At 39.8% G+C, this 27,606-nt stretch overlaps 1 protein-coding gene across 1 annotated transcript in view; it reads left to right on the top strand.

Moving 5' to 3' along the window:
- prkcaa (protein kinase C, alpha, a) overlaps nt 1–27,606 on the top strand; it is a 205,912-nt gene that overhangs the window by 73,372 nt on the left and 104,934 nt on the right. Inside the window, exon 3 of the mRNA XM_061829216.1 lies at nt 3,632–3,714. Within this exon, the coding sequence (XP_061685200.1) occupies nt 3,632–3,714 (83 nt within the window). The remainder of the gene's footprint in view (nt 1–3,631; nt 3,715–27,606) is intronic.

Here is a 27,606-nt window from a genome sequence, read left to right on the forward strand (position 1 = left end):
CTTTGTTCTGACAAAAGCTGCAACGGTTGCCATGGTGCATTTAATAAAAAAAAATAAATAAAAAAAAAAGGATGTTTATGGTCAATGGGATTTTAACTAACCATGCATAGTTTCTATGCATCTTTAGCGGGGGCCAGTTTGTTTTGGAGCTGTACTTCGTTCTTGCACTTGATCATGGATCATGGATGCTCATAGCAGTCGCCCTCCATGGAGTTAATGATCTTCCCGGATGGAGGCATCCAATAGCTGAGCCCGAGGAGCTGCATGGCTGTTCATTGCACCACGTCAACCAAAGCAGGAAAGGAGCCATTGCTGGAGGTGGACACCGACTGAGGCAGAACTAATGGGAGAAAGTAGAGCAGAATCCAGGCAGGATTGAGTCTGCCAGATGGGGAGCTCACTGGCTAGCTAAAAAGAAGGCAGGTGATCCAACTGAGCATGGATTTAGAGCACTGAGACAGGTCTAAACCACCCTGGGTTCTACTTTTGGCCACCGTACAGTGATCAATCTTGGTTAAAGTACATTTTAACATTTCAACATTTTAACCTAAAAAGTGTTCTTTTCCTGAGGGAGCACCAATAGATCGTTCCTGGTTCATTATATAGTTTTTAACTAATAAAGTTAGATTTTTCAGTCAATGGACCATGACATTTTTTTATTTGGAAATAGTACAAGTAGTAAATATTCAATTCTGATTCAGAAGTCATTTGTTACATGAATTACAAATCTGGATTTAGAGGGTGACTCCAAGATACAGTCACAAGCGAGGGAAAGAATATCCTTATGTGGGTTTTCTCTAGGTACTCCAGTTTCCTCAAACCTTGCGTTGCAGGTTAATGGAAAAAGTTCAACTGCCCATTATGACACATTATTTGTATAAATCTGGGTGTGGATAGGCAGCAGTAGGTATAGACCTTTGATGAAATGCCCTATATTTGCATATTGGACATTTTTAATTGGATGTACGATTCTGTCTCAGAAATTTTGGAATCCACATTTGAGTGCCTCTGTTTTGCTGAGCAAAAAAATTCTCCCAGAGGGATTTCGTTTTGTCTTTATGAATGCATCCCAACTTCTCTTGTTCTTCTGTAGACACAGAGGCGGTAGAGATTGTATCAACAGTTCCTGGTTGCAATCAAGCAGTTCACTCACCTCTTCTCACTCCATGATATTCTTAAGTGTCAGTTATATTAATCAATTATACATATTATTCCGATCCGTAAGCACCACTGCAACATTTATGTCCTTTATAATGATTTTCACATGGTGTGCAGTTTATTTATCATTTTGAAAACTGATCTATGAATGAAGTGGCACTATAAATGACTGATAAACACATCTGCCTTGCCATGATTAGGACCTGGGTTCAAATCCGGCCTCGCCTGTGTGTTGTATGTTCTCTTTCCCTGCGTGGATTTTCTCTGATTGCTGCGGTTTTGTCCCATATTCCAAAAACATCCATAACAGGTTAATTGAAGACTCAAAGTTTCCCAAAGGTGTGATTGTGGGCTGGTTGTTTGTTTGTATGTTTTCTGCAATTTGCTGGCGACCAGTTCAGGGTGTACCTTGTCTCTTGCCCAAAGTCATCCGGGATAGCCTCCAGCTTGCCCACAACCCTACTGATGATAAGTGGTACGGAAAATTAATGGATGGATCTATAAATCTATGGATCCATGAACTTCCTGAGAGTGCTCAGGAGGAACAACTTGGAAGCTAAGCTGCTGCAGGCCTTCTACAGAACCACCGTGGAGAGCATCCTCACATACTGCATCACAGTGTGGTATGCTAGATGCACAGCAGCAGACAGGAAAGCTCTGAAAAGAGGGGTCAACAGTGCCCAGAAGATCACTGGTTGCTCTCTGCTCTCCCTAGAGGACATTGCCAACTCCCGCTATCACAGCAGAGCCACTAATATTGCAAAGGACTCTTCACATCCTGGTCATCATCTGTTTAACCTTTTGCCCTCTGGTAGACGTACAGGTCGCACAAGACACAGACAACCAGATTCAAGGACAGCTTTTTCCCCAGAGCCATCAAATCCTTGAACTCAAACTAATGAACATAACAGTCCTTTAATGTAATATTATGCAACGGCTCTTTTGTGCATTTATTTATTTTAGCAATAACTGTACCTTGATGTTTTATGTTTTTTTACCTAAGATCTTCAATTTTTATTCTATTTTATTGCACCTTGCACATTGTGGAGGGGCACTCATCATTTCGTTGTATGCAAATGAAATATATATATATATATATATATATATATATATATATATATATATATATACATATTAAAGGGTTTTGATTTTGATTTCAATGATGCAACAGCCACCTAGTAGAGTCGTACAACAAGGTTGTCCTTGGTTTTTTTTTTTCTTTTTACCACACGATTCAAAAAGCTTAATTTTTTTTCTTTGATCACGATTGTGCAAAACCTTCACAACAATCCACATCCTTTTTCTGCCTGGCTTGTCATCATTGGAGTAGCGGATGAGCTGGAACCTATCCCAGTCAACTTTGGGCAGAAGGCATATTACATCCAGGACTGGTCCCCTGCCAATGACAGGGCACAAATATACAAATAACAACTCACTCTTAGATTCCCAATTATGGATAATTCCCAATATTCAATTAACCTACCATGCATGTTTTGGAAGTGGGAGAAAGCTGGAACCACTGGAGAAAATCCACACAACCATGAGGAGAACATACAGACTTCACACAGGAAAGAGAGCCCCAATTTGATCCCAGAACCTCAGGACTATGAGCCAGATATGCTAACAACTTGTCCCAGCATGCTGGCTAAACTGCTCAACCATTTGTAGAAAAATGTTGTGGAGTGGGGTTGAAAAATCCAATCTGTTTTCGTATAAAGCTTTGCAAATTGATTTGCACAGTTCAACATTTAGACTCATAATGGGAAATCCACTTTCGGAGTCTGTCCTTCTAGACAAATAAACCCATATCACTTTTAACAGTTAAATCTTGGCAGTCTGTGCATTACTTAACACAAGTCTGTTTTATTTATTTAAAGTGTCAGATATTTCCAAATGAATTAGGAGTGTCCTGCTGTGGTTTTCTTATGTACAGTATCACATTACATCCCCTTTAGTGTTGTTTTGCCCTGGTGGAGGTTAGTTGTCTTAGTTATGTTTTAGTGTACTTTGCTGTGTTTGCTGCCTCAATGACACTTATGTTGCTTCATAGTTGTCTTGGTGTGGTGTCCAATGGAGAGGCTGTGACAGATGTCATATTACTTTGACCACCAGACCAACCGTTTGAGTTCTGGCAGGATGCGGGCACACATTGGCACAAAGTGTGAAACTTGTTTCCATTTGTCCATGTATTTGGGTGCAATTTGGATGCGATTGAGTGTCTGTCCAAGCAGTGGCACCACCCTCTTTGATAAGAGCAGTGGCAGAACCAGGGCATGCAGACACTCGAGAACCAGTTGAGATCAGACTTCATTCGCTCCTTCAATAACTATCACTGTGCTGTCAACATGGACAATGATACAATCTGTCTTAACCGTTGTATTACTTGGCCCCTTTATGTCATTCTGTAAATGTACTTAATTTACTACCAATCTCACACCATTCTTGACTTCTTTTTTTTTTTTTTTTTTTTCAGTTTGCTGTTTTGTGGTCCATAAGAGGTGCCATGAGTTTGTCACATTCTCCTGCCCGGGAGCTGATAAGGGGCCAGACACAGATGTAAGTAACTCAGTTTGATCAGTCATTTAAATTTTGTTGTAGGAAAACATTTTCTCCTTAGGGTCTGATGGTATGATGAATACATCCATTTCCCAATCTGCTTATGCTTGCAAGGGTCACAGGAGTGCTGAAGCCTATCCCTGCTAACCTCAGAAAAAGGTGGACTACACCCAGAACTGTTCGCCAGTCAGTTGAAGGGATATCAAGACCATCACTGAGTGGGACTCCATCTCACACTGCCCGCACCAAAGTCAGCTGTGGGTACCACTGCACCATCAGTGATGCTATGATCAATACATATCAGTCTGGCTCAAGCTTGAGCTAAATTAATTAACAGAATTGAAATCATTTTTCGGTCACTGATGGTGTAGCTATACACGCCTGCCTTTGCTGCGGGTAGGGTGGGATCAATTCCTGTTCAGTGATGGTGTCGATATGTGCCCAGCGAGTGAGTGGTGAGCTGTAGTCCACCTTTCGCCCAATGTTAGCTGGAATGGGCCCCGGCACTCCCGCAACCCTTGTGAGGATAAGTGACATGGACAATGGATGATTTTTGATTTTGAGATTTTGCTGGAAATGAGAAAAGTTAGTGGTGAAAGAACTGGTTGCCAGCCAATTGCTGGGCATGTAAATAAACAACCACTCATATTTATACCTACAGAGAAGTGAGAATCTTCATTTAACTTACCGTCCATGTTTTTGAAAAAGACAAAAAAACATGCGGCCACAGGGAGAACATGCAAATTTCACATAGGCGAGGCCGGATTTGAACCCAGGTCCTCAGAACTGTGAGCCAGATGTGCTAGCAGTCGGTTACTTGGTATTTCCTTAACATTTTTTTATTTGGTTGTGTCCTGTGAGATTTTTAAAATGCGAAATACTGTATTTTTCCTGCTCAAAGATGGTTATGAAAAACTCCCCTTGTCAAATTCTAATTAAGTCTATATTTAGACCATTGGTTATGCCTCTAATGGAAAAAAAGTTATAAATCATTTTAGATATGGAAGTGTCAAAATGTAAAATATCTTAAAGATAAAAATAAATGAAATAAAAATTCATCTAAACAATTGAAGTAATTTATAAGAAAATTTATATTGCATGTAAAATATGGCCTTTTTGATTTAATCGAGCAAGTGTGGGATTGACTTGCAGCAACATCAGCAATAATAACAGCAACAGCAGCAGCAGCAGGTGGATAATTCAATTCATTTTAATATCAATGTTCCAGTGAGGTCCCTGGGTGCTACCATTAGGAAATGGGATTGAACTATTCTATTTAGAGCATCACTTCCTCCACACAACCCAGGAAGAGTAGATTATTCTCTCCTGATAATGCGGGTTGTGATTTCAAAACATGTTCTTAATCTCTTGAGCCTGCTCTCAGAACAGTGATGAAGTTCAAGGTTTAACTCTAAATAATAACTCTAATCCAGTAGGTTTTAGCAGAAAAAATGATTGGCAGATTAGGCTGCCATTAGCAGGGACGAGGTTGCACAAAGCATTGGAAGCTGAATGTGGCCAAACCAGTATATTCACTTTACTGGGTCAAGCGAAGACTTGGAACAGAAGCAGCATACGTGCAGCATTTATTTGAGGACAGTCCAGTGTTTTATATAGTGTTATATCGGTTTTTATTTATATACATATATATTCTCCACCATTGAAATACAAAAAGAATATATGCATCATTCAATGAATTCTTATCCTCAATGGCTTTTAGTTGGAGCCATGTGCAATCAGCCACTGCTTGCCAAGTGTGAAACTGTCACGACCCATCGAAACGGAGGTAGGACCCAAATGCAGGAGTCAGGAGACGCAGAGGTAATTCGGGAAAAACGTTTATTGTTCCACGGTTGGGGATCGGGCAGGCAGTCAGGTGCAGCAGCGGTAGTCAGGACGTTGGGCGTAGAGAGCAGGTCAGCGGGCAGGCAGGAGTCGGTACACGGGAGATTGATCAAAGCAGGCAGGAGTATCAAAGGAGTCAGGCTTACGGGGTCAGTTGGAGAACAGGCGGAGGCCAGTACACACGGGTTGACGATCAGGGATACGGGAGTGCTGGAACGGGGCATGAACCTCAACAATCTAGGGCCGGACCAGTCGTCCCCATGGTCCTATATACACCGGGGCAAATCAGCCTGCATGAGGCGCAGGTGTGCGCTTCCCAATCAGCGCGACTGCGCGGGCACCCGCACAGTCAGGGCTGGATCGGCAGGATCATGACAGAAACTCCATGTACGTGTCTGCTTTGGGGCTGTGATACATTTAACCTTTCAGCATTACAGAAGTCCAACTTGGCCCCTGTAATCGGAGACAAGGCAGACTTGTACCATTCAAGATCATTGACTGGGACTCTTAAAATAGTGCGCTACAAAGATTACATCGAAGCCCGAGCAGCTAAAAATAGCTTGAGCTGGGCCAGTTCATGATTCAAACAGTAGAGGGGTTCAAAGGAGTAACTTGCTTTTGTCCCAGTTAAACTTTTTTAATGCTTCATTATAGTGTGTGGACGTTTTGTGATTTTCTTTAACACAAAACGTCCATCAGTGTTTTCGCTCTTCTATTGTATATCCAAATGTACTTCCGCTTCCTTTACTATCCTGAATGGGCATGAGATTTTACAACATGATCTTGATGGTGATCAAAAAATTACCTACCAACAAGTGGCTCGTAATATGTGTGATGGGACAATAAAGAATCTGACTGATTTTTGTACCAGTTGTTGTCGTTAGTTGTTTATTATAGTTGATATCATATAATTGATTGATCATAAACGGTTGTGCTGTTCTGTGTTGCAAGAATGTTTTTTTAACCCCCCACGGAATTACCTGGATTTCTGTTATAAATTAGTCATAATATGTGACATCTATAAATGGACTCTCTAAATTGCCCCTAGGTGTGATTGTGAGTGTGGCTGTTTGTCTACATGTGCCCTGTGATTGGCTGGTGACCAGTTCAGGGTGTACCTCGCCTCCTGCCCATTGACAGCTGGGATAGGCTCCAGCACTCCCCGTGACCTTCGTGAGGATAAGCGGCAAAGAAAATGGATGGATGGATGTGATCTCTACATCTAAGTTCTAACAATATACAACTACATTATCATAATACATGTTAGTATCATTACACTAAAACCACACAAATTGTAAACATTCACAGTGCAGGATGGACAAATCATATGAAGCTCTGGGCTAACGATTTCTCCAAGAGAGAGTCAGGGGTCAGCCCACCTCTCATTCCATCCAGGTGACAAAATTGGAAGTGTTGGGTAAAGTGCCCTTGCCCTACTAAAAAAGGTTTTGAGTATGCTATTTTCAAGAAACATTGCCCCATTTGAATGATATAAGACAAAGGAGAAAAATTAATTATTATCTACTTCCATGAAGCTAGAGAGGGTCACTAATGTATCTGTAAAAGCCTTGCTGTTTATCACTCCACAGTTAGACAAAGTGGATATAAATGGAGGAACTTTCGCACTGTTGCTGGTCTCTTATGGAGTGGCTGTCCTGTGAAGATTACGTACTGTTGAGTTAAAAGCTAAACACAATTTGATGGGTTTTAAAATAAATGCACAACACAGAATCATCACACCTCATCGTGACTTTTTAAGTATGGTGATTGAGACAACATGGTTTGGGACTGCTTTGGTCCTCCAAGGCCTCGACACATTGCTTTTATCCATGGAAAAATGAATTCCCAAGTTCATGGAGACATTTTGGAGGAGAACCTAAAACCATGTTTGTCAATTCAGGTTCAATAAAGGATGGGCGATGTAGCAACAAAGAATGCGTTATGTAGCAGGACAGCAACCAAAGGACAAAAATAAAATCAACAACAGAATGGCTTCAACATAAAAAATACGCCTTCTTGAATGGCCCAGTCAGAGTCCTAACCTCAACCTGATTTAGATGGTTTGGCATAACCTGAAAAGTAATTCACACCAGACAGCCCAAGAATATTGCTGAAGACAAAGCAAATGTGTAGAGAGAAATACCTAAAAATTCCTTTGACCTCAGTGCCTGACATTTAGTCTCATGGTGTTGCTATGGGTAGTATCCAGGACCAGGCCTCTCACAATCATTGCTATATTGACTGACTGTTCCATTAAAAAATGGATATAATAGTATTTTTTGGACTCTACATTGTTATTGTTGGTCCACACTCATGGCTGCTACTAGCAGTTAGGCTAGTACGCATTAGCCGCTAGTGGGCTCATAGACTGTCGGTGAGGCTCGGTCCCATACTTCACAGCCTTACTTCATGCGCCACGCATAGATCCACACAATAGAGAGGGTTAAGGGAAAGTTAATTGTTCATCACATTCACTAGCCTGCAGGTTGACAAGCTAAAAGTTTCACTTGACCTCAGCAACTTCATTTAAAATCTCTGTTGCTCGGACACCACGCTGACTTCACAGCAACTATTCGGCACATAGTTTGTCTTTATACTTGAGCCCAACCCACGTGTGCAGTTTTGAATATGTGCTGCAGTTCATCTTGAAGTCAGAGGTGTCGCTATGGCTCGTATTAGTTCGGATGCCGCTGGGTGGCATTTCCTCAGCAAATCTTGGTAATTTCCGATAGCTGTTTTTACTTTCCTTTCCGTAACAAGAAATAAAGAAACAAAAACGCTGATCGTGGAACAGTGACTGCTCGAACAAATGGCGCTAGATGACCAGATGATACTTTTAATTATGCATTAAAATCGATAAAAAAGGCGTCAGCGTCGGTGGTACAGGGCTATAGGAGGATAGATCATGCAATGCAATGCAGGCGATGCCGACTGCGGAAGTATAAAGTGGCCTTCAGTCTGAGTTCTTCTGTCTATTAGTCCCCACATAACACACGCCTCGTAAAGCTGTTTATTAACCGTAACAACAGGCAGACATGAATCAGCCATTAGGAAAAGAAAATGAAAATAAAAATTTTAAAAAATGAAAAAAGTACAATTAAAACAGAATACATTTCAATAAAAATCATTTGAAAATAATCTAAAAAGAATGAGGAAAAAAAAGAGTTTTTAAACCTGATTTAAAAACATTCACAGTTGGGGTTGATGTCACTTCGGTTGGCAACTTATTCCACTTGTGTGCAGCATAATAGCTAAATGCTGCTTCACCATGTTTGCTTTGGACTCTGCGCTCCACTATTGGACCTGAGTCTGTCGAGCACAGAGTCCTACTGGTTTTGTATTCTTTTAGCATTTCTTTCATGTATTCAGAACCTAAACCATTTAGTGATTTATAGACCTTTAGTAGAACTTTAAAATCTATTCTAAACGTGAAAGCAAGCCTATGTAAAAACTTTAGAATTGGAGTTATATGTTCTGCCTCTTTGTTCTGGTCAGAACCTGAGCTCCAGCATTCTGAATGAGCTGCAGCTGTTTAATGCTCTTTTTGAGGAGTCCAGCCAGAAGACAATACAGTTGTCAAGTCTACTTGGACGAGCTTTTCCTGGTCTGCTTGACACATACAAGCCTTCACTCTAGATATGTTCTTCTGTTGGTAAAAGGCAGTTTTAGTAACTGATTTGATATAACTGTTGAAAGTCCGGTCGGAATCTATCAGAACTTGAGCTTTGGCTTATCCAATTACTGATCTGCTTTAGACACAACACCTGACACAACACCTCAGTTAAACTGTAGTCATCTAGAGATACTGCTAATTACAACTGTGTGTCATCTGCTTAGGTATGATACTCAAAATTAAAGTTCTGAAGCATTTGACCCAAGGGTACCATATACAGGCTGAACAGACACTTTTAGTGGGTTAATGACTGTACCTCTGTGCGCAACGTTTCATATGTGTTTGATTGCATTTTTTTGTGAAGAGATCTCAATGTTTTTTATTTTTATTTTCATTTTTTTATTCATAAAGTAAAAAAATGATTTGTTCTACAGCTCATTTCCAGTGTTCATTATTCTTTGTGAAAGTTAAAAGCTGTAATTGCAAACAGCATCATTATATCAGTGGCATTATAAAACATCAATACTATTGTTTATCATGATTGCTTTTGGAAAAATATATCAGCCTAAATATATGTGCAGTCTTGACTGACCCAGGACTATTATGTAATTTTTTAAATAATTTTTTTTCTGATATTCTTCATTTTTTTTTTATCAGTTCCTAGAGAAATCTCATTGGTCACTTCATTAAGATGATCACGTCCATATTTTGGCCTGGGGAATTTAACCTAAGGTGCACTGGTGACAGGCCATATTAGTATTCATCCAGAGCTGTCCCATAGAGAAACTTAATCTATAGAGAAATTTCCCCTTATCTCTTTCGGTTACTTCGACACTATAATAAAAACACCATTCAACATATAGTACTTATGAAATATAATCAATCTTCTGGATGTGGCCAAAAGAAGTAGTGGACCTACAGGAAAGAAATATTTTAAGTTAGCCCTGTGTTATAGCAGCAGAGTGTTAAATAAATCTCACATGACTTCACATGGGCCTTTTGCTTTGTTTTATAGCTTCATAACTGTTCGGTAGCCATGTGCTAAACTTTGCCTTCTCAAGATGCATTGACAGGGTATTGCTTGTTCTGAAGAAGCTATCCATTATCTTTTTAATATACATTTATGTGCACTTTGTGGTGTTGTCGCCATGGGCAACCAAACACATAACATGGAAAGCTGCCTCCCAGGCAAGCAGTCCAAGAAGAAACTGATGGCAAGTAAATATCCTTAAAATGTGCAGTTTCTATTACACCTGCATTTAATGACTCACACAATTCTGCTGGAAAAGATGATCTTTCGTATCGAGGAAAGCATGAAGCATGTGATCTTTTTGGTTACTACTCATCTTGCACCAGTAGATGCAATCAAACTCAACAAGACTCCTTCAAATTCCTTTCAAGTTGAAGTGTTCTTAAGGACACTGTAAGCTGCACATAGCACCAATCTGTCCATCCATCCATTTCCATACCGCTTCCTCATTAGTTTCATGGGCGTGCTGAGGCCCATCCCAGCTAACTTTTTGCAAGAGGCAGAGTACACCCTGAACTGGTCACCAGCCAATCGCAGGGCACATTTAAACAAACCATTCATACTGACATTCACACGTACCGGCAATTTAGTGTCTTCAATCAACCTACCATGCATGTTTTTGGAATGTGGGAGAAAACCAGAGCACCTGCAGAAATCCACGGAAGGAAGCACGTGCGAACTCCACACAGGTGAGGCCAGATTTCATCCCGGGTCTTCAAAACTATGACGCAGATGTCTTAACCAGTCGTCCACTGCTGCTCATTCCATCTTCTGCATATTTATGAACATTTATGCACTTGATAATTGTCTCATTAAATTTCCTCAGGGATGTTGCTCATTTTGGATTGGATTGGATGTGTTAATTCTGTTGCGGCTTGCATTTACAAAAAGGTTTGTAAATGGAATTGCAATAGGTACTTTTTGCAATAGCTGTGCAGTCTACGTTAATACCATTACATCATTCCATTTTTCACTGCACAGCCCCAACATAGCTCAGTGCAGCCCTTCCATCTCTCAACTTTCGATATTACTTGTACTACTTCTACTTGTATACTACTCATTACAGTCAGTGGTAAGCTTTAGCTTCTTCCAGTTGACTTTGGGTGAGAGGCAGGGCCCACACTGGACTGGCAGCCAGTAGGCGGTGCAGCTTTTTCTACTTTAAAATAGTCCAGTATTCCCTCACCTATTCACGGCTACTATTTATGAATTTACAAGTTTAAATTTTTTAATGCTTTAAGAGGAGACAAGATGGCACCAATGTCCTGAAATTTGTCTGAAGGAAATAGTGGTTTATAGCACTAATATGGTATTTGCTCTACTTGTTTGGGATCGCGACTTAACCTAAAAATAGTGCGTCACACCTTGTAGTATGAGCCATGGCGAACCAAGTTGGTAGTATTGAGTGAATAGGGACAATTGTGATTGAAGCCTCATCAGAATCACTCGGCGACGCTAATTGAACAGCATTGCTTCATGGAAACAAGAGTAAATGAATATGTCTTTTTCTGACTCTAACTAAGGTGTTATTGCAACAGCTAGGCTTTAAACAATTGTGATTTTTCGGACCGATCACTGATCAGTGAGTTTAAAAAAGATAACCAATCACAGATCCGATCACAAGATGGAGCAATATGTTTGTTGTGTCTGTTTAAATGACCTACTGCTTCACACGTTCCGACCTTCAGTCCAGTTCAGCGTTCAGACCTTCGCATGCAGCCAACTTTTGTGAAAGACTTTAGATTAAATAAAAAAAATATATGATTGCGTGGGCAACTGTTGTCTGTCTCCATCTGCCCTGCGATTGGCTGGCAACCAGTTCCGGGTGTACCCCACCTCCTGTCCGATGACAGCTGGGATTGGCTTCAGCACTCTCGTGATGATAACAGGCTCTGAAAATGGATGGATATATATTTAGCATTCGTGCTTGTTGTTCATGATCCTGTTTTGAGGCCACCAAAAACTAACGCTGTCTTCTTTTACACATCCAGAGGTAGCTTTGCCTTCTTCTATGGGCAATTGAGGTAGATTCTTCTTCTTCTACCCTCAAATGATGTAGACTCTTCTTCTTCTATGCGTGCTGCTACCCTTGTGAGGATCAATGGTTTGGAAAATGGATGGATGGAAGGTTTTGTTGCACCTTTACATAGCCCATAGCGACCCCCCAAAAAAAAAAAAAAAAAAATAAAAAAAATATATATATATATATATATATATATGTTATATTAGACGCCAGATTAACAATATTTTCAAAAATTCCAACAAATAATTTTCTATGTAAGGCATATTAACAGACAGAACAAAGGAACTACATACATTAAATAACGTATCCACTTTTTTCTGAGAATTTTGTTTGTTGGCGTGCCGTGAGATTTTTTTAATTGTAATATAGTGTCTTGGTTCCATAAACATTGGAAATCCACTCCTCTAATCAGGTCCTGCATTCTAATCAGTCAAGTCAAACCTACATTACAACATAACCGAAACAATGGATATTGACTTATTGTAATTAAATTATTTTTTGTAATCAAATTACTTCAGAACTTTGAAGCATAAATTGAACAGCATGACATTTACGCACAACTGTTAGTTCTTGTACGAGCTTGCTAGGCTACATAACATTTTCTTTCCTGCTTGTGAGCCGTATCGTATTAAAATTACAAGCAGTATTGTATTAAAAGTATGACAATGTACCTCAAGCAAACCATAAACAAGCACCTGAGCACCTGGTGTCCGCCAACACGTTTTCCCCCACATTGTCTTCATATAGTCGGCGTGATCCACTCTTATTGGTGTCGCCATGGTAATGAGTGTATCCGTTCACATTTTAGTTGCAAGACCAAAGCCCAATAATCGTAAAAAAACGGGATGTGGTGGTATCGAAATAAAAAGATTTTATTGCAGTAGTCTTAACTGTGAGAACAAATTTGTATTGTAGTCTCTCCTATGCCACTGTTATATGAAAAAAAAAAACTTTATTGGCCATCTAATATTTACAGTCCTATGTCAAAAGATGGAAAAAGTACCTCCATAAATACTACAATATAAAAAAAAAATAGCTTTTGGACTCAGATGGATGGTGCACGATGAAGACGTGGAGCCGATCAATGAGGTCATCGATTGATCAAATTATGACTAAGTCGATCGTCATAAAATGGTAATTATCGGCTGATACCGATCTGGCCGATAAAATCGGTGTAAACTCTAATTACAGTGGGTCGTTTATGCGTGTAGCCGCTAAAGTATTTAACAAAATGTTGCTCCTGTTGACTGCCAGGTCTAATGCTAGCAGCCGCACGAGCAGGTTCACTGTTTTACAGGATAGAAGCATCAATAATGCAAAAGCTTCCCCTTTCACCACAGGGCTCAGCAGATGAAACTGAGAGCTTTGCTGTGCTTGTGCTTGTGTTTGTGCGGGGTGCGTCGCTGCGGCATCATTGATGTCCATTTAACCGGCAGTCTACTGTACATGACCTGGGGCAATCCACACTGATTTGCCCTTTGCTCTCAAAAGCTCTGAGACACGCCTACCTGCACACACACGCACACACACACACACACACACACACACACACACACACACACACCACACACACACACACACACACACACACACACACACATAAGCAACACGACTCAGCCATAGATAGAAATCATTAGCTGCATGGATGGTTAAATGAAAATATTCCATTATATTTGGAAATGGCTTGACAAGAGGAAGCAAGACTCAGATCCAATAACATGAATTAAATGTTTGAGATGTGATCTCTAATGTTGAAAAGGGTAAATCACTCAGGAAGAAAGAGTTTTGAGAGAAGCTAATTGATTGGAGAAACAAATTTTGTGGTGAAAAGGCTCGGTGCACACATCGTCATTGCAAGGAGCCTGCTTGGTAATAGAAAACCAGATTAGGCGTGGGGCTAAATGGCGTCGTGCGCCACAGCATGGTTGCTTGTCACAGCCAATAGACACTGTCATCTGTTGTGCGCTTTCTTCAAGCGAGGGGAGGGTGTCTTCTTAAAACAAACCCCACTGTGACGTTCACAATTTCACCAGGCACTTGGCAGTGCAAAACAGACAGACTTGCATCTATGATGTGATGTGTGCTCACTGCAACAAAACGTGGTGACTTAATACAAAGAGATTGTTGAAATTTCCTTGTAAAGACGTAGACCATCCATCCATTGTTGGAGCCGCTTATCCTCACAAAGGTAACGGGAGTGCTGGAGCCTTACTATTTCTTAAGAAAATATGGACAATGAAAAGCACAATAATTAGTTTCAGACATTAGACAAAATGAATATCCTGGGGGCGGCACGGTGAATAACCTGGAAAGCGTTGGCCTCACAGTTCTGTGGTCCTGGGTTCGAGCCCGGACCCACCTGTGTGGAGTTTGCATGTTTTCCCCGTGCCTGTGTGGGTTTTCTCCAGGCACTCCGGTTTCCTGCCACATCCAGAAAACATGCAATATTAATTGGACACTCTAATTTGCCCCTAATCTGTGATTGGGCGTGCAGTTGTTTGTCTTGATATGCCCTGCGATTGGCTGGCAACCATTTCAGGGTGTACCCTGCCTCCTGCCCGTTGACATCTGGGATAGGCTCCAACACTCCCGCGACCCTTGTGAAGATAAGTGGCTAAGAAAATGGATGGTTGGATGGATGAATATCCAGAGTGAGAAAGTGGTTCTCAACCGTTGTAACCCTGGGATCATCATTTCCTCAATATTTAGCAAAAGTAGAAAAGAACAATATACAAAATGTATTTTTTAAATTAGCCTTTGAAAACTCAAAATTGTATTTTTAAACATACAGTGCCTTGTGAAAGTATTCGGCCCCCTTGAACTTTTCAACCTTTCGCCACATTTCAGACTTCAATCATAAAGATATAAAATTACAATTAAAAATAAAAGAATCAACAAGTGGGACACAATCATGAAATGGAACGTAATTTATTGGCTATTTTATACTTTTTTAACAAATAAAAAACTGAAAAGTGGGGTGTGCAATATTATTCGTCCACTTTATTTTCAGTGCAGCAAACCCACTCCAGAAGTTCAGCGAGGATCTCTGAATAATCCAATGTTGAGTGATGATGGTGATAAATAGAATCGACCTGTATGTAATCAAGTCTCTGTATAAATGCACCTGCTCTGTGATAGTCTCAGGGTTCTGTTTAAAGTGCACAGAGCATCATGAAGACCGAGGAAAATATCAGGCTGGTCAGAGATACTGTTGTGGAGAAGTTTAAAACTGTATTTGGAAACAAAAAGATTCCCAAGCTTCAAACATCTCAAGGAGCCCTGTGCAGGCAATCATATTATAATGGAAGTGGATGGACTGGAAATCTACCAAAACCCGGCTGTCCCTCTAAACTTTCACCTCAAATAAGGAAAAGAGTGATCGGAGATGCAGCCAAGAGGCCCATGATCACTCTGGATGAACTGCAGAGATCTACAGCTGAGGTGGGAGAGTCTGTCCATAGGACAACAATCAGTCATACACCCCACAAATCTGGCCTTTATGGAAGAGTGGCAAGAAGAAAGCCATATCTCAATGATTTCCATAAAAAGTCTCGTTTAAAATTTGCCACAAGCCACCTTGGAAACACACCAAACGTGGAAGAAGGTGGTCTGATCAGATGAAACCAAAATCGAACGTTTTGGCCACAATGGAAAACGACATGTTTGGCGTAAAATCAACACAGCTCATCACCCTGAACACACCATCCCCACTGTCAAACATAGTGGTGGCAGCCTCATGGTTTGGACTTGCTTTTCATCAGCAGGGACAATGAAGATGGTTAAAATTGATAGCAAGATGAATGGAGTCAAATACAGGGCCATTCTGGAAGAAAATCGGTTGGAGTCCGCAAAAGACATGAGACTGGGATGGAGATTTATCTTCCAACAGGACAATGATCCAAAACATAAAGCCAAATCTACAATGGAATGGTTCATAAATAAACGTATCCAGTTGTTAGAATGGCCAATTCAAAGTCAAAACCTATATCCAATCGAGAATCTGTTGGCAGAGCTGAAGACTACTGTTCATAAATGCTCTCTATCCAGCCTCGCTGAGTTTGAGCTGTTTTGCAACGAAGAATGGGCATGAATTTCAGTCTCTTAATGTGCAAAACTGGTATATACCCCAAGCGACTTGCAGCTGTAATTTCAGAAAAAGGTGGCACTACAAAGTATTAATGCAAGGGGTGTAAATAATATTTCCAGCCCCACTTTTCAGGTTTTTATTTTTTGAAAAAGTATAAAATATCCAACAAATTTTGTTCCACTTCACGATTGTGTCCCATTTGTTGTTGATTATTGACAAAAAAAAAATAATTTTATATCTTTATGTTTGAAGCCTCAAATGTGGCAAAAGGTTGAAAAGTTCAAGGGGGGGGCGAATACTTTCACAACGCACTATGCTTGTGTTTCAATTGCAATTCTGATAACATTTATAAACAAAGCCTGCACATGATAACTGCATGTATAAAAATAAATGAATTCTGGCATAATATGAAGGAAGAAAAAAATATATTATTGTGTTATGCATAGAATTGTAAACCCTAATAACATAGGATTGTTAGAGATTCTCTTCTCTTCACGAGGGTTGCGAGAGTTCTGGGACCTATCCAAGCTGTCAACGGGCAAGAGACAGGGTACACCCTAAACTGTCGTATCATAATAAGATGAATATTCCAACATTTTGCAATTTAGAATGGATGGATTACATTTAGATTTATTTCAAGGAGAAACATTACCTCAGTTTCCTAATGTTTCGCTTTGAGAATGATGTCATGGAACAGATGAAACGAGGTTCCATGTAATGGAGAAAATTAGATTCACTTTCCAAGTCATTCAAGTCACATATCTCAAAAATTTTTCATCTTCAGGGGTATTCTTTGATCGACCAGTTTCAATGGCCAGAGGGACTATATCAGGCCTCAACTGTGACACTAAGGATCTTCGTTTTTTATATATCTATAAAAAAAACCTCAACAACCTCTATCTCTGTACAACTGCAATTTCTCATGCATAATCACCCCCCCCACACACACTCACATTAAAATGTCAAAAGTCAATAGGCCGCATTCTCCATGGGTATTGGAGAAAATGAAAAAAAGCTTTCCCATTTTATTCATGTACGCTGTCCTGTAAAGGTTTTGAAAAAACTGTATTCTTTCATTCTTTCTAATATACCACCCCCACCTAGAGGTAATTAGCGAGGTTTACACTTTTATTCTAATATTTCACCACCACCTTGAGGTTATGAAAAAGGTCTACCCTACACTTTCATTCCAGTTTGACAGTGGTATGTATGACTGCATATGTGTACAGTTATGCTCATAAGTATACATATCCTGGTCGAATTTGTGAAATATGTTTTTGAAAGTACAACTCATGACTAAACAACAGCCATCATCAATTTATTTACATGTTTTTTGTTTAATGGAAACACTTTTCTGAAAAGCTTGACAGTTTAATTAGAATCCCATTAAAATAAAATTGTTTTTCCTGGCCTTTCATGTTTTTTTTTTAAAATTGTATCCATTTTAAAAATTCCGCCTTGCTGAAGGCTAAAGTAGAAAGCATCCATTAAATAGTTGAATAATTTAAATGGGGATAAACAACATCTCAATCAATCGTAGAAGCATTCTTTGCTTGCATTTATTGGTCCATTTCCCTGTGGACTATTTGGCCTATTGCCATAAGGCACAAGAATATTTACAATAAGGAAACGTGCCAGGTTAAGAGGTAAAGATACATGTTTTACTCATGTAACATTTTCTGTTGTTGCTAATAGATTTTAAAGGAACAAGGTGCATTTATTTTATTCCCATAGCAAATGTACCTCACCAACTAAACTCCAACACAATTTATAGAGTAATAAAACATGAATGAATAAAACTTTAAAATTGATGACTTACTACAAACCAAAGAGCAATGTTTATTTAGAAGAGTTTTTGATTCCCCCCTAATTTTTTTTTCATCAGATACCATTAAACCCCAAATTCTGGATACAAGAGCAAAATTTTGAGCTAATGGTTTGAAAATTTTCTTTTAACGTAAAAATTACACAAGAAACAAGACCACATTCATTACAATTGCATTTGCCAAAAATTTCCATATAGAAAAATATTTATCGTCTTAAATACAAGCAGAGAAGAGGAGGAAACCGGATCCGTCGTCAGAAGAAAAAGAGGAATGCACTGATCCTACAACTGAGTGTAGGGACTTTGAATGTTGGGACTATGACAGGAAAAGCCCAGGAGTTGGTTGACATGATGATTAGGAGAAAGGTTGAAGTACTGTGCATCCAAGAGAGCAGGTGGAAAGGTAGTAAGGCTAGAAGTTTAGGAGCAGTGTTTAAATTATTCTACCACGGAGTAGATGGGAAGAGAAATGGAGTAGGGGTTATTTTAAAGGAGGAGCTGGCTAAGAATGTCTTGGAGGTGAAAAGAGTATCAGATCGAGTGATGAGACTAAAATTTGAAATTGAGGGTGTTCTGTATAATGTGGTTACCGGCTATGCCCCACAGGTAGGATGCGACCTAGAGTTGAAAGAGAAATTCTGGAAGGAACGAGATGAAGTAGTTCAGAGCATCCCAGACAGCAAGAGAATTGTGATTGGTGCAGATTGTAATGGACATACTGGTAAATGAAACAGGGGTGATGAAGAAGTGATGCTTAAGTACGGCATCCCTGAAAGGAACTTTGAGGGACAGATGGTGGTGGACTTTGCAAAAAGGATGGAGATGGCTGGAGTGAACACTTATTTCCAGAAGAGGGAGGAACATATAGTGACCTACAAGAGCGGAGGTAGAAGCACGCAGGTGGATTATATTTTGCGGAGACGATGTAATCTGAAGGAGATTCCTGACTGTAAAATAGTGGTAGGGGAGAGTGTAACTCGACAGCATAGGATGGTAGTGTGTAGGATGACTCTGGTGGTGGGTAGGAAGATTAAGAAGACAAATGTAGAGCAGAGAACCATGTAGTGGAAGTTGAGAAAGGAAGAATGTTGTGGGGCCTTTCGGAAAGAGGTGAGACTGGCTCTCGATGGACAGCAGAAGCTCCGGGAAGACTAGACTACGACAGCCAAGGTAATCAGAGAGACAGGCAGGAGAGTACTTGGTGTGTCTTCTGGTAGGAAAGGGGAGAAGGAGACTTGGTGGTGGAACACCAAAATACAAGGAGTCATACAAGGAAAGAGATTAGCGAAGAAGAAGTGGGACACTGAGAGGACTGAGGAGAGGAGAAAGGAGTACATCGAGATGCGACGTAGGGCACAGGTAGAGGTGGCAAAGGCTAAACAAGAGGCATATGAAGACATGTACACAAGGTTAGACACGAAAGAAGGGAAAAAGGATCTCTACAGGTTGGCCAGACAGAGGGATAGAGATGGGAAGGATGTGCAGCAGGTAAGGGTGATTAAGGATAGAGATGGAAATGTGTTGACTGGTGCCGGTAGTGTGCTAAATAGATGGAAAGAATACTTTGAGAAGTTGATGAATGAAGAAAATGAGAGAGAAGAAAGAGTTGAAGAGGCAAGTGTGAAGGACCAGGAAGTGGCAATGATTAGTAAAGGGGAAGTCAGAAAGGCACTAGAAAGGATGAAAAATGGAAAGGCAGTTGGTCCTGATGACATACCGGTGGAGGTATGGAAGCAATTTGGAGAGATGGCTGTGGAGTTTTTGACCAACTTATTCAACAGAATACTAGCGGGCGAAAAGATGCCTGAAGAATGTAGGAAAAGTGTTCTTGGCAAGATTCGAGAGAGCAGACTTTGATGGTTTGGACATGTCCAGAGGCGAGAGAGTAAGTATATTGGTGGAAGGGTGCTCAGGATGGAGCTGCCTGGCAAAAGACCGAGAGGAAGAACAAAGAGAAGCTTTACGGATGTGGTGAGGGAAGACATGAGGGCAGATGGGATTAGAGAGGAAGATGCAGAAGATAGGCTAAAATGGAAAAAGATGACACGCTTATTCAGGTCAGAAATGATTTTCTTTAAGTGTACATTGTTTGGCTGAGCTCCAGAAGCTCTTGACATTGGGTTGCAGCTTTAGCGTTTTATGACTATCTTCATTTATAAGTAATTCAGAAGAAGAAAGGAAAACAGATTTATTTGTCCCAGAACGGCAATTCAATTTCACATTCTCTCGTTGTGTTGAGACACAAACACAAGAACAAATTAAATTGAAGAGGAAGCCTTCATTAAGAAAAACATGTTCCTTACATCAAAATAAGCAATGCTTCAATCATCATTTCCTTTATATTATTTACTAGTTGGATGCCTTTGTTTATGACAATCAGGTAAGAAGGAAGATCATTATTCTTGTTCACTCCTGAAAGAATAAATACAATTGTATGACACAATTAATAAAAACAACCGGCAAGCATTCCCCAAACATTCTTTATGCATTATGCTGCATTTATGCAACATATTGAGATATTGTCAGATAAGAGCTTACAATGTGCTCATAAAACCTCAAAAAGAAAGTGGAAGTCAGCCTCCAGAACAGAGTAGATCATGTTTTGATTTCCCTTGCCCTGGAAATAAATTTAAAAAAAAAAAAGAACAACTATTATGATCTCTCGTTATGTTCAAGAGGTCGATGAACATTACCCAAAGAATGGACATGCAGGATGAAGCAGATGACAAAAACACCTAATTGTTAATGCCTTATTTCCACATTCAAGAACTGAGTCACCAAATCAAAGAGCACTACTTAAACCTAGGCTGAAATAGTTTCCTTTTTCTTAGTTTTTTTTTTTTTTTATTCTTAAACTTTTACATTTCTAGTACATAAAAACAAAGTGCCAATTAGAAGCACCGTATTTTGTTTAGGTCGCATCTAAGCTTGCATAAAAAAGTACGTTGCTGAAGAGCAACATTTCATAACTCAAGGGGTTTTTCTTTTGAAATGACAAAAATACAGTTTTCCTGTATTCAATGTCCCTTTATGGTTCCATCAGGGACCACACTACTAAAAGACATACAATCGAAACACAAATACTTCAGTACGTAAGGTAATTCCACCTTTTTAAAACAATATTAAGCGTTTTTAAAAAAAAATTGTACATTGCTGGTTTTTTAATGATTAAGAATACAAAATAATTACCTTTTTTAGGGCTGGTTTGGGTCAATGGTCGAACATTTGATTTGATATAAACTGCACTACGAGCTTGGTAGGTCATGAACAAATTTAATTTGCTTGCTCAGGTAGCACTGTGTGTGTGTGTGTGTGTGTGAGAGAGAGAGAGAGTATGGGTAGGCTAATCAGACATTTAGGTCCATTTCTGGTTGAACGCTCGTTAGAAGTCATAACCTGCAAGACAGGACCTTCTCACTCGAACCTTTCAACAGCGGGCTATTTCTTCAGAACAATAAACCCGTTTGAAATTTCTATGCACACCCTTTCACCCATGAATAGAACAAATATTCAGCAATCTGATGTCGCGTCTTAAATTTAAGTACTGTAATTTCTTGAAAATAATATGAAATTTATTCCAAAAATATTTTCAAAAAGTCAATAGAGCGCATTATATTTTGGTATGGACGGAAAAAAAATGCAATCACATTGTATAGTCGTATACAGGTACATAGAGTGGTAAAAAAAGGTTATACAAATAAATTTCAATATGATATTCGATATTTTATATTACACAATGTTATATATTACGGTAATATGCGCCACCAACCTGAACTCTGACCTCCTTGGGTGGGGTTTGGGGGGGGGGTTGGCAATCATGAGGAATAAAGGGAACCAAGACTCTTAGTATTCAAAAAAATGTTTCCTCACAAACGCCATGGATGGCACAGAGGATGCCAGTCAGATGCTTCTTTTGAAGTCTTGGCCAAGGATGTGTAATATAGTGGCTAAACTGCACCAAGCACAAATGTTTTATGCACAAATATTTAATGCAAAAAATTTTCAAATTCAACAGTGTTAAATAGTTTCTTTATTTAGGACTGTAATATGTGTTATCAATAGCATTAATAAAATGTTATGCCATTGTTGAGCATTTCTTTTAGTTGGTTGAGGGATTCTGTTTTGACAATTACAGGGACCAGGACAAGCATGTCCTGTGGCCTGTCCCGTGATATGTATTACTGCTGCATCAGTACATGCACAAAGATTATTATTAATGATTGTTGTACAGACAATTTTTTGTAAAACAATACAAGTACAAACAATAAAAGTACAAATCCAGCAAAATAGAAATAGAGGTATTCTCCTCATTTTTGGAGCATACGGATAGCACCAAATTAGTGGTGTGCATTGTACATTGGTAAAAGGGTTTTCAATTTTTTTTTTTTTTTTTTTTTTTTTAGGTCAACTTAGGGGATGCGCGGTATACTTCAGGACGAATTATACTCGAGAAATTACGATAATTTGCATTAGCATTTGCTTCACAATGCCCTCATTGAAATGTAGGAGAAATTCCACTTTTTATTTCTTTCCATTCATCCATTTTCAGAGCCGCTTATCCTCACGGCTATCGCGGGAGGGCTGGCGCCTATCCCAGCCTTTCATCAGGCAAGAGACGGCCTACACTCTGAAATGTTTGGCAGCCAATCATGGGGCACACGGAGACAGACAATTGTCACACTCACAATCACACCGAGGGGCAATTTAGAGTCTCCAATTAATTCGTGTTTTGGGGATGTGGGAGTGCCTGGAGAAAACCCACGCAGCCACAGAGAGAACATGCAAACTCCACACAGGCGGGGCCGTGATTGAACCCGGGTCCTCAGAACTCTGAGGCCAATACTCTACTGCTGCACCATTGTGCAACCCCCAAATCATAACTTGTTTGATTTAATTTTGGATGTCTGCCTCACAATCAAGAGGCACTGGGTTTCAATTTTGGCTCAGGCTCTCTGTTGTCTTCTCCCATCTTGTGTGGGTTTTCTCCGGGTAGTTTGGCTTCCTTCCACTACATGCTTGTCAGGTCATCTTGTTGTCCTTAGATTAGCTGGGATAAGGTCACTCACCTGGGAAAATTGATACATTTTTAATACTTTACATGTGGCTTTCAAAAATGAAATGCAAATTTGAGGTTGACCAGGCTTCCTGCATGGACTATAAAGCTCATCTGAAGAACAAGAAATAATTCAAAAAGCCAAAGTCACACTTACTCAAAGCCAAAGTCACACTTACTCATGCAGGAGCATGCAACGTAGATGTGTCACATAATTGATGTGTTTGTTCTTCCCACCAGTTCTTATTTATATCTGATAGACTCCAGCTCACACACCATGAGGTTGATAAGAACAAACACTATATAAAAAGGATCGATGGATGATTAATTTTTCTACATTTTTTTACACTGATTATGATCCCTGTAGCAGAGGTCTCAGTCTAAATGACCCCTCCGTACAGGGCACTTAACCACGCCTCCTGAAGTTACGTCACCCCACGTGTGCTAACCTCAGACAAACAATTAGCAAAAATGGCGGCGCAGGAAGAAGACTAGAGCGAAATTTATCAGCTGATTTCTCACTCTCATTCTTAGCGAATAGTGAAATATCGTTGAAAAGCAGACAGCAGGGCTTCAAGTATTTCAGCGAGGGGTATTTCAATGGTATTTACACGGAGAAACCATTGATATTAGCGCGAGATCTCTCCGGAGTCAGAGGAAGACAGAGAAGCCACATAATATAATATATTATAACCCAAAGACGAATTGTTTTCTTTGTGTAACGTCACGCGCTCCCCTCAATAATTATTCTTGAGTTAGTGCAGAACCTACGTAAGTCCCGACCGAGTACGACAATCACTACTTTATAGTGTCCTCAAACATCCTTCCTTCAGTCTTGGTATCTCGGTGCACGTCGAAGGCTTTTAGGACTCGCTTGTCCAGTTTAGCTTAGCTCGGTAGCCGCCGAACAGAGACACGTTTGTGCAGTCAGATCATGGCAAAGTATCACTCAATACAGATCAAGTTTGTCAATCATTCACACGTAGCTATGTTATGCAAGCGAAGAACTGCTAATTCATTTATATGAGACATGTATTGAAAATCAAATAAAGGGCTTACCTTCGTGCAAACATATCTGTTCCAGTTGATTTTAGATAGATTCAGTTGATCAACGATCTTCCACAAAATTTGATCCATCGAAGACATTTTTCGTACTGGGTCTTCGGTTTTGGAAAGGGTACGAATTGAACTCCACCAACTAGCCTTTCAGGATACCTGTCGTCACTATTACAAAGTCCGTGACTACACCGCTTAACCATATCTATTGTTAAAGAACCCAAATTCGCGATAAAACGCAACAAAAGCTATACTGGACCATGCAACGTTGTCTGAGGTAACGGCGGACGCCAAAAGGGGGCGTGGTTTATGCAGATCTCTGGCCTCTGAATGATCAGCGACGCTGATGACGCAGTTTCTATGGAGGGGTCAATATTTGTCGCAGGCCACATTGTAGTTGTGGTTTTCTTCAGAGAGCCGTGAAGAATTTGAAGCCATATGTAGAAATGTGAGATCATCTTATGTTCTTACATATGCCCAACAAATGATTACCACTATTCGATATGGCTCAGAAAATGGATGGCTGGATCGATTGATAACAAAAGAATCCTTGTAATATGTCTGTTATTAAAGGTAAAGACAATTTGTCATATTGCTGTTTAAAGGTCTATCAACATCCCTATATACATTATAAATACATATACATAAATACAAATATATATTGTTATGAAAATTACATATATTATTAAATTCAATGTCAATATGAAAAAAAATGAGCGGAGACCATGTCATTCATGGGCAAAGTTGCAGAAGTCTCACTCGACATCCCAGTGGCAGGCAAATTGCCTGGTACGTTATTTACAGCTGTCACGCTGGTGCAGTTGCCATTGAGAGGACACTGTGCCACTTGCTATGGGAGATGAACAACAGACATTTTCGGATGATTTTTGTCGCATCATATTTGGACTCTAAATGAAATAGGTTATTGATTTAAAAAAAAGATTTCTGTCCTGAAATAATCTTGGATATTATCTTTATTTACATTTACAAACATTTTGATTTAATGTGAATTTGGGAAATGTTTTATTTGCAAAAATGGAAAACTAAATATTCCTATACAAATTCACATATTTCACACAATGGAAGTATTGTGTAATGCAAACCATTAAGTGCCTTCAAACTAGGAAAGAGAGAAAGAAACGCACTGGTGCTGTCAGCTGGCTCATTATGGTGAAAAAGACTCCCGAAAACTTTTTCCAACTCATCTTGGTTTAATTGTTATACAACTGACAGATGGTCTGCTCATCCTCTTTAGTCTGCCACTTGGCATCTGGATCTTTTTCTAATGATCCAAGTGGAACCCCAAGTTATTATCTAGTTAAAGTCCTCAAGAAATGAAAAAGAAAAAACACAAACATTTCTATAAATAGACAAAAGAAAATATGATAAGCTTGGTTTCATTGTTTTGCTTTGCAGGAAATCATTGTGACTCTTATAAGGAATAGATCGTATTAACTGAATGTCTATTTTTTGTTGTTCTTCTCAGTACTCAACATGAATGTCGTACCAGGGTGGCACTGACTGCCAGAGACAAATTCCTTGTGTGTTGTTACATACTTGGCCATTATTTCTGATTCTGATTCTAATTCTGAGCAGACAGACAAGATGATATCACCTTTGCTTCTGAAAAAAAAAAAAGTAAACTTGGTGTTGCCATTGGAATGTCCAGTTGTCAGGTGTCCTGATTCTCTCTTTCGGTTCTGCTTTACTTGAAAATGTAAAGCATCACATTCCCCATGTCAAAAAATTTGATGGTACTGCTTGACCAGTTCAGTGATAGAGTGACTGTATCGTGTTGAAACCTGCATGTCCCTAACACCCAGACAGTACCCACGTACACACCACAGTTGCTTGTGGCATGATAAGGGCCGTAATCATTGGAAAACTAAAGAAAAGGTTCACCCATCAAATTATTAGGTACAGCTGAGCATTCAACAGAATAAAATGCAGTTGTACGCCACTGCAAAATACCATCATAACAATTGACCTATACTGTAGCTTAATTAATACCTCAATGTCAATCTAGCTGAGTTTTAATTAGAATCTGTTTATTTCTCATTTACGTGAAAAATGAATTGACTTTTGCTGGGCCGAAAAGATTACAAATTCACAAATTTCTGCAAGTGCATGTATGAGAGTGAAAATAAAGATAAAGTAGTTGTGCAGCTTTGAACATGACCCTGGCAAAACTCATTCAGTAGCCCCACACCCCACAGTTAAGACTAAAGCCTCCACAGTAAGTCAGCCATTTAAGATGTGTTTCAGCATTCCCAGTTTGACAAACTCCTACTCGGTAATTTGCCCAAATAAGTCCCATTTAAAACTCAGTATACTTGACTTGTCATTTCCTGGCCTTTATTGATATTTTTTCTATGGATGGCAACAAGTGGATAACACAAGTACCTTCTCTAATCTAGTGGGAGAGGATGTCATTGTTTTGCTTCGCTGGAAATCATTGTGCTTCCTCCCGGTGTCCAAAAACAATTTTAGGTTTAGCCATCTACTGTACTACTTCATTAGGGTCCCAGTTGATTTGCAGCGTGTGCACTTGGTAGGAGTCAATCACAGGGAACATATAGACGAACAATTATTCAACCTCATTTTTACCTTTGAACAATTTAAGCATTCGATGAATCTTACATTGTTTTTTGGAATGTGGGAGGAAGCTCGAGCACCACACAAGCAGGAACCCAGAATCCCTTGACTCTGAGCAAGACCACCCTTTAGTGCTGTAATCTTAGGTTCAGTAATAGCATGTTCTATTCAGCGAATACTTGGGCTGTTCAAGAATCGGTGCTGACCCAAATTGGCTGAAATAAAATGAACATTGACTGAGAATTTTTGGATTCAAATCACAATCAATCATTATTCTGACAAGGACTTACTGAGCATAGTTTCTGCTCATGTGCAGTCGTAGTTATGGCTCTCCTCTGAGATCTCTGTGGAAAGTGGCACCCAATTTTCTTCCCCAAGGAGCTGCACAGATTTTCATGGCAACGCCACAACCAAAGCTGGAAAGGAAAAATTGCCAAATTGGACTGCATCTGCGACAGAAGGAATGAACCAAAGTTGAAAATGACGAGAGCTACCTCTAAGGAAGCAGTTGGTCCAAAGCAGCAAGGATTTATGGCTCCCACAGGTGCAGAACCAACGCGGCTTCTCCCTGTGGCCATGATACAGTGAGGGACGCTGGTTAAAGTAATTCATTTTCAACTAAAAAGAAACACTTCTCCGGCGGGAATTTTGTCAGACAAAATACGCCAGTATACACGCTTTTGGGTTCAATATCTTCTTCTTTCTTCTTTTCCTTTCGGCTTGTTCCGTTAGGGGTCGCTACAGTTTCACCTTTTTCCATCTTAG

This window comes from Syngnathoides biaculeatus, chromosome 9, assembly GCF_019802595.1.
Source record: "Syngnathoides biaculeatus isolate LvHL_M chromosome 9, ASM1980259v1, whole genome shotgun sequence".
Taxonomy (NCBI): Eukaryota; Metazoa; Chordata; class Actinopteri; order Syngnathiformes; family Syngnathidae; genus Syngnathoides; species Syngnathoides biaculeatus.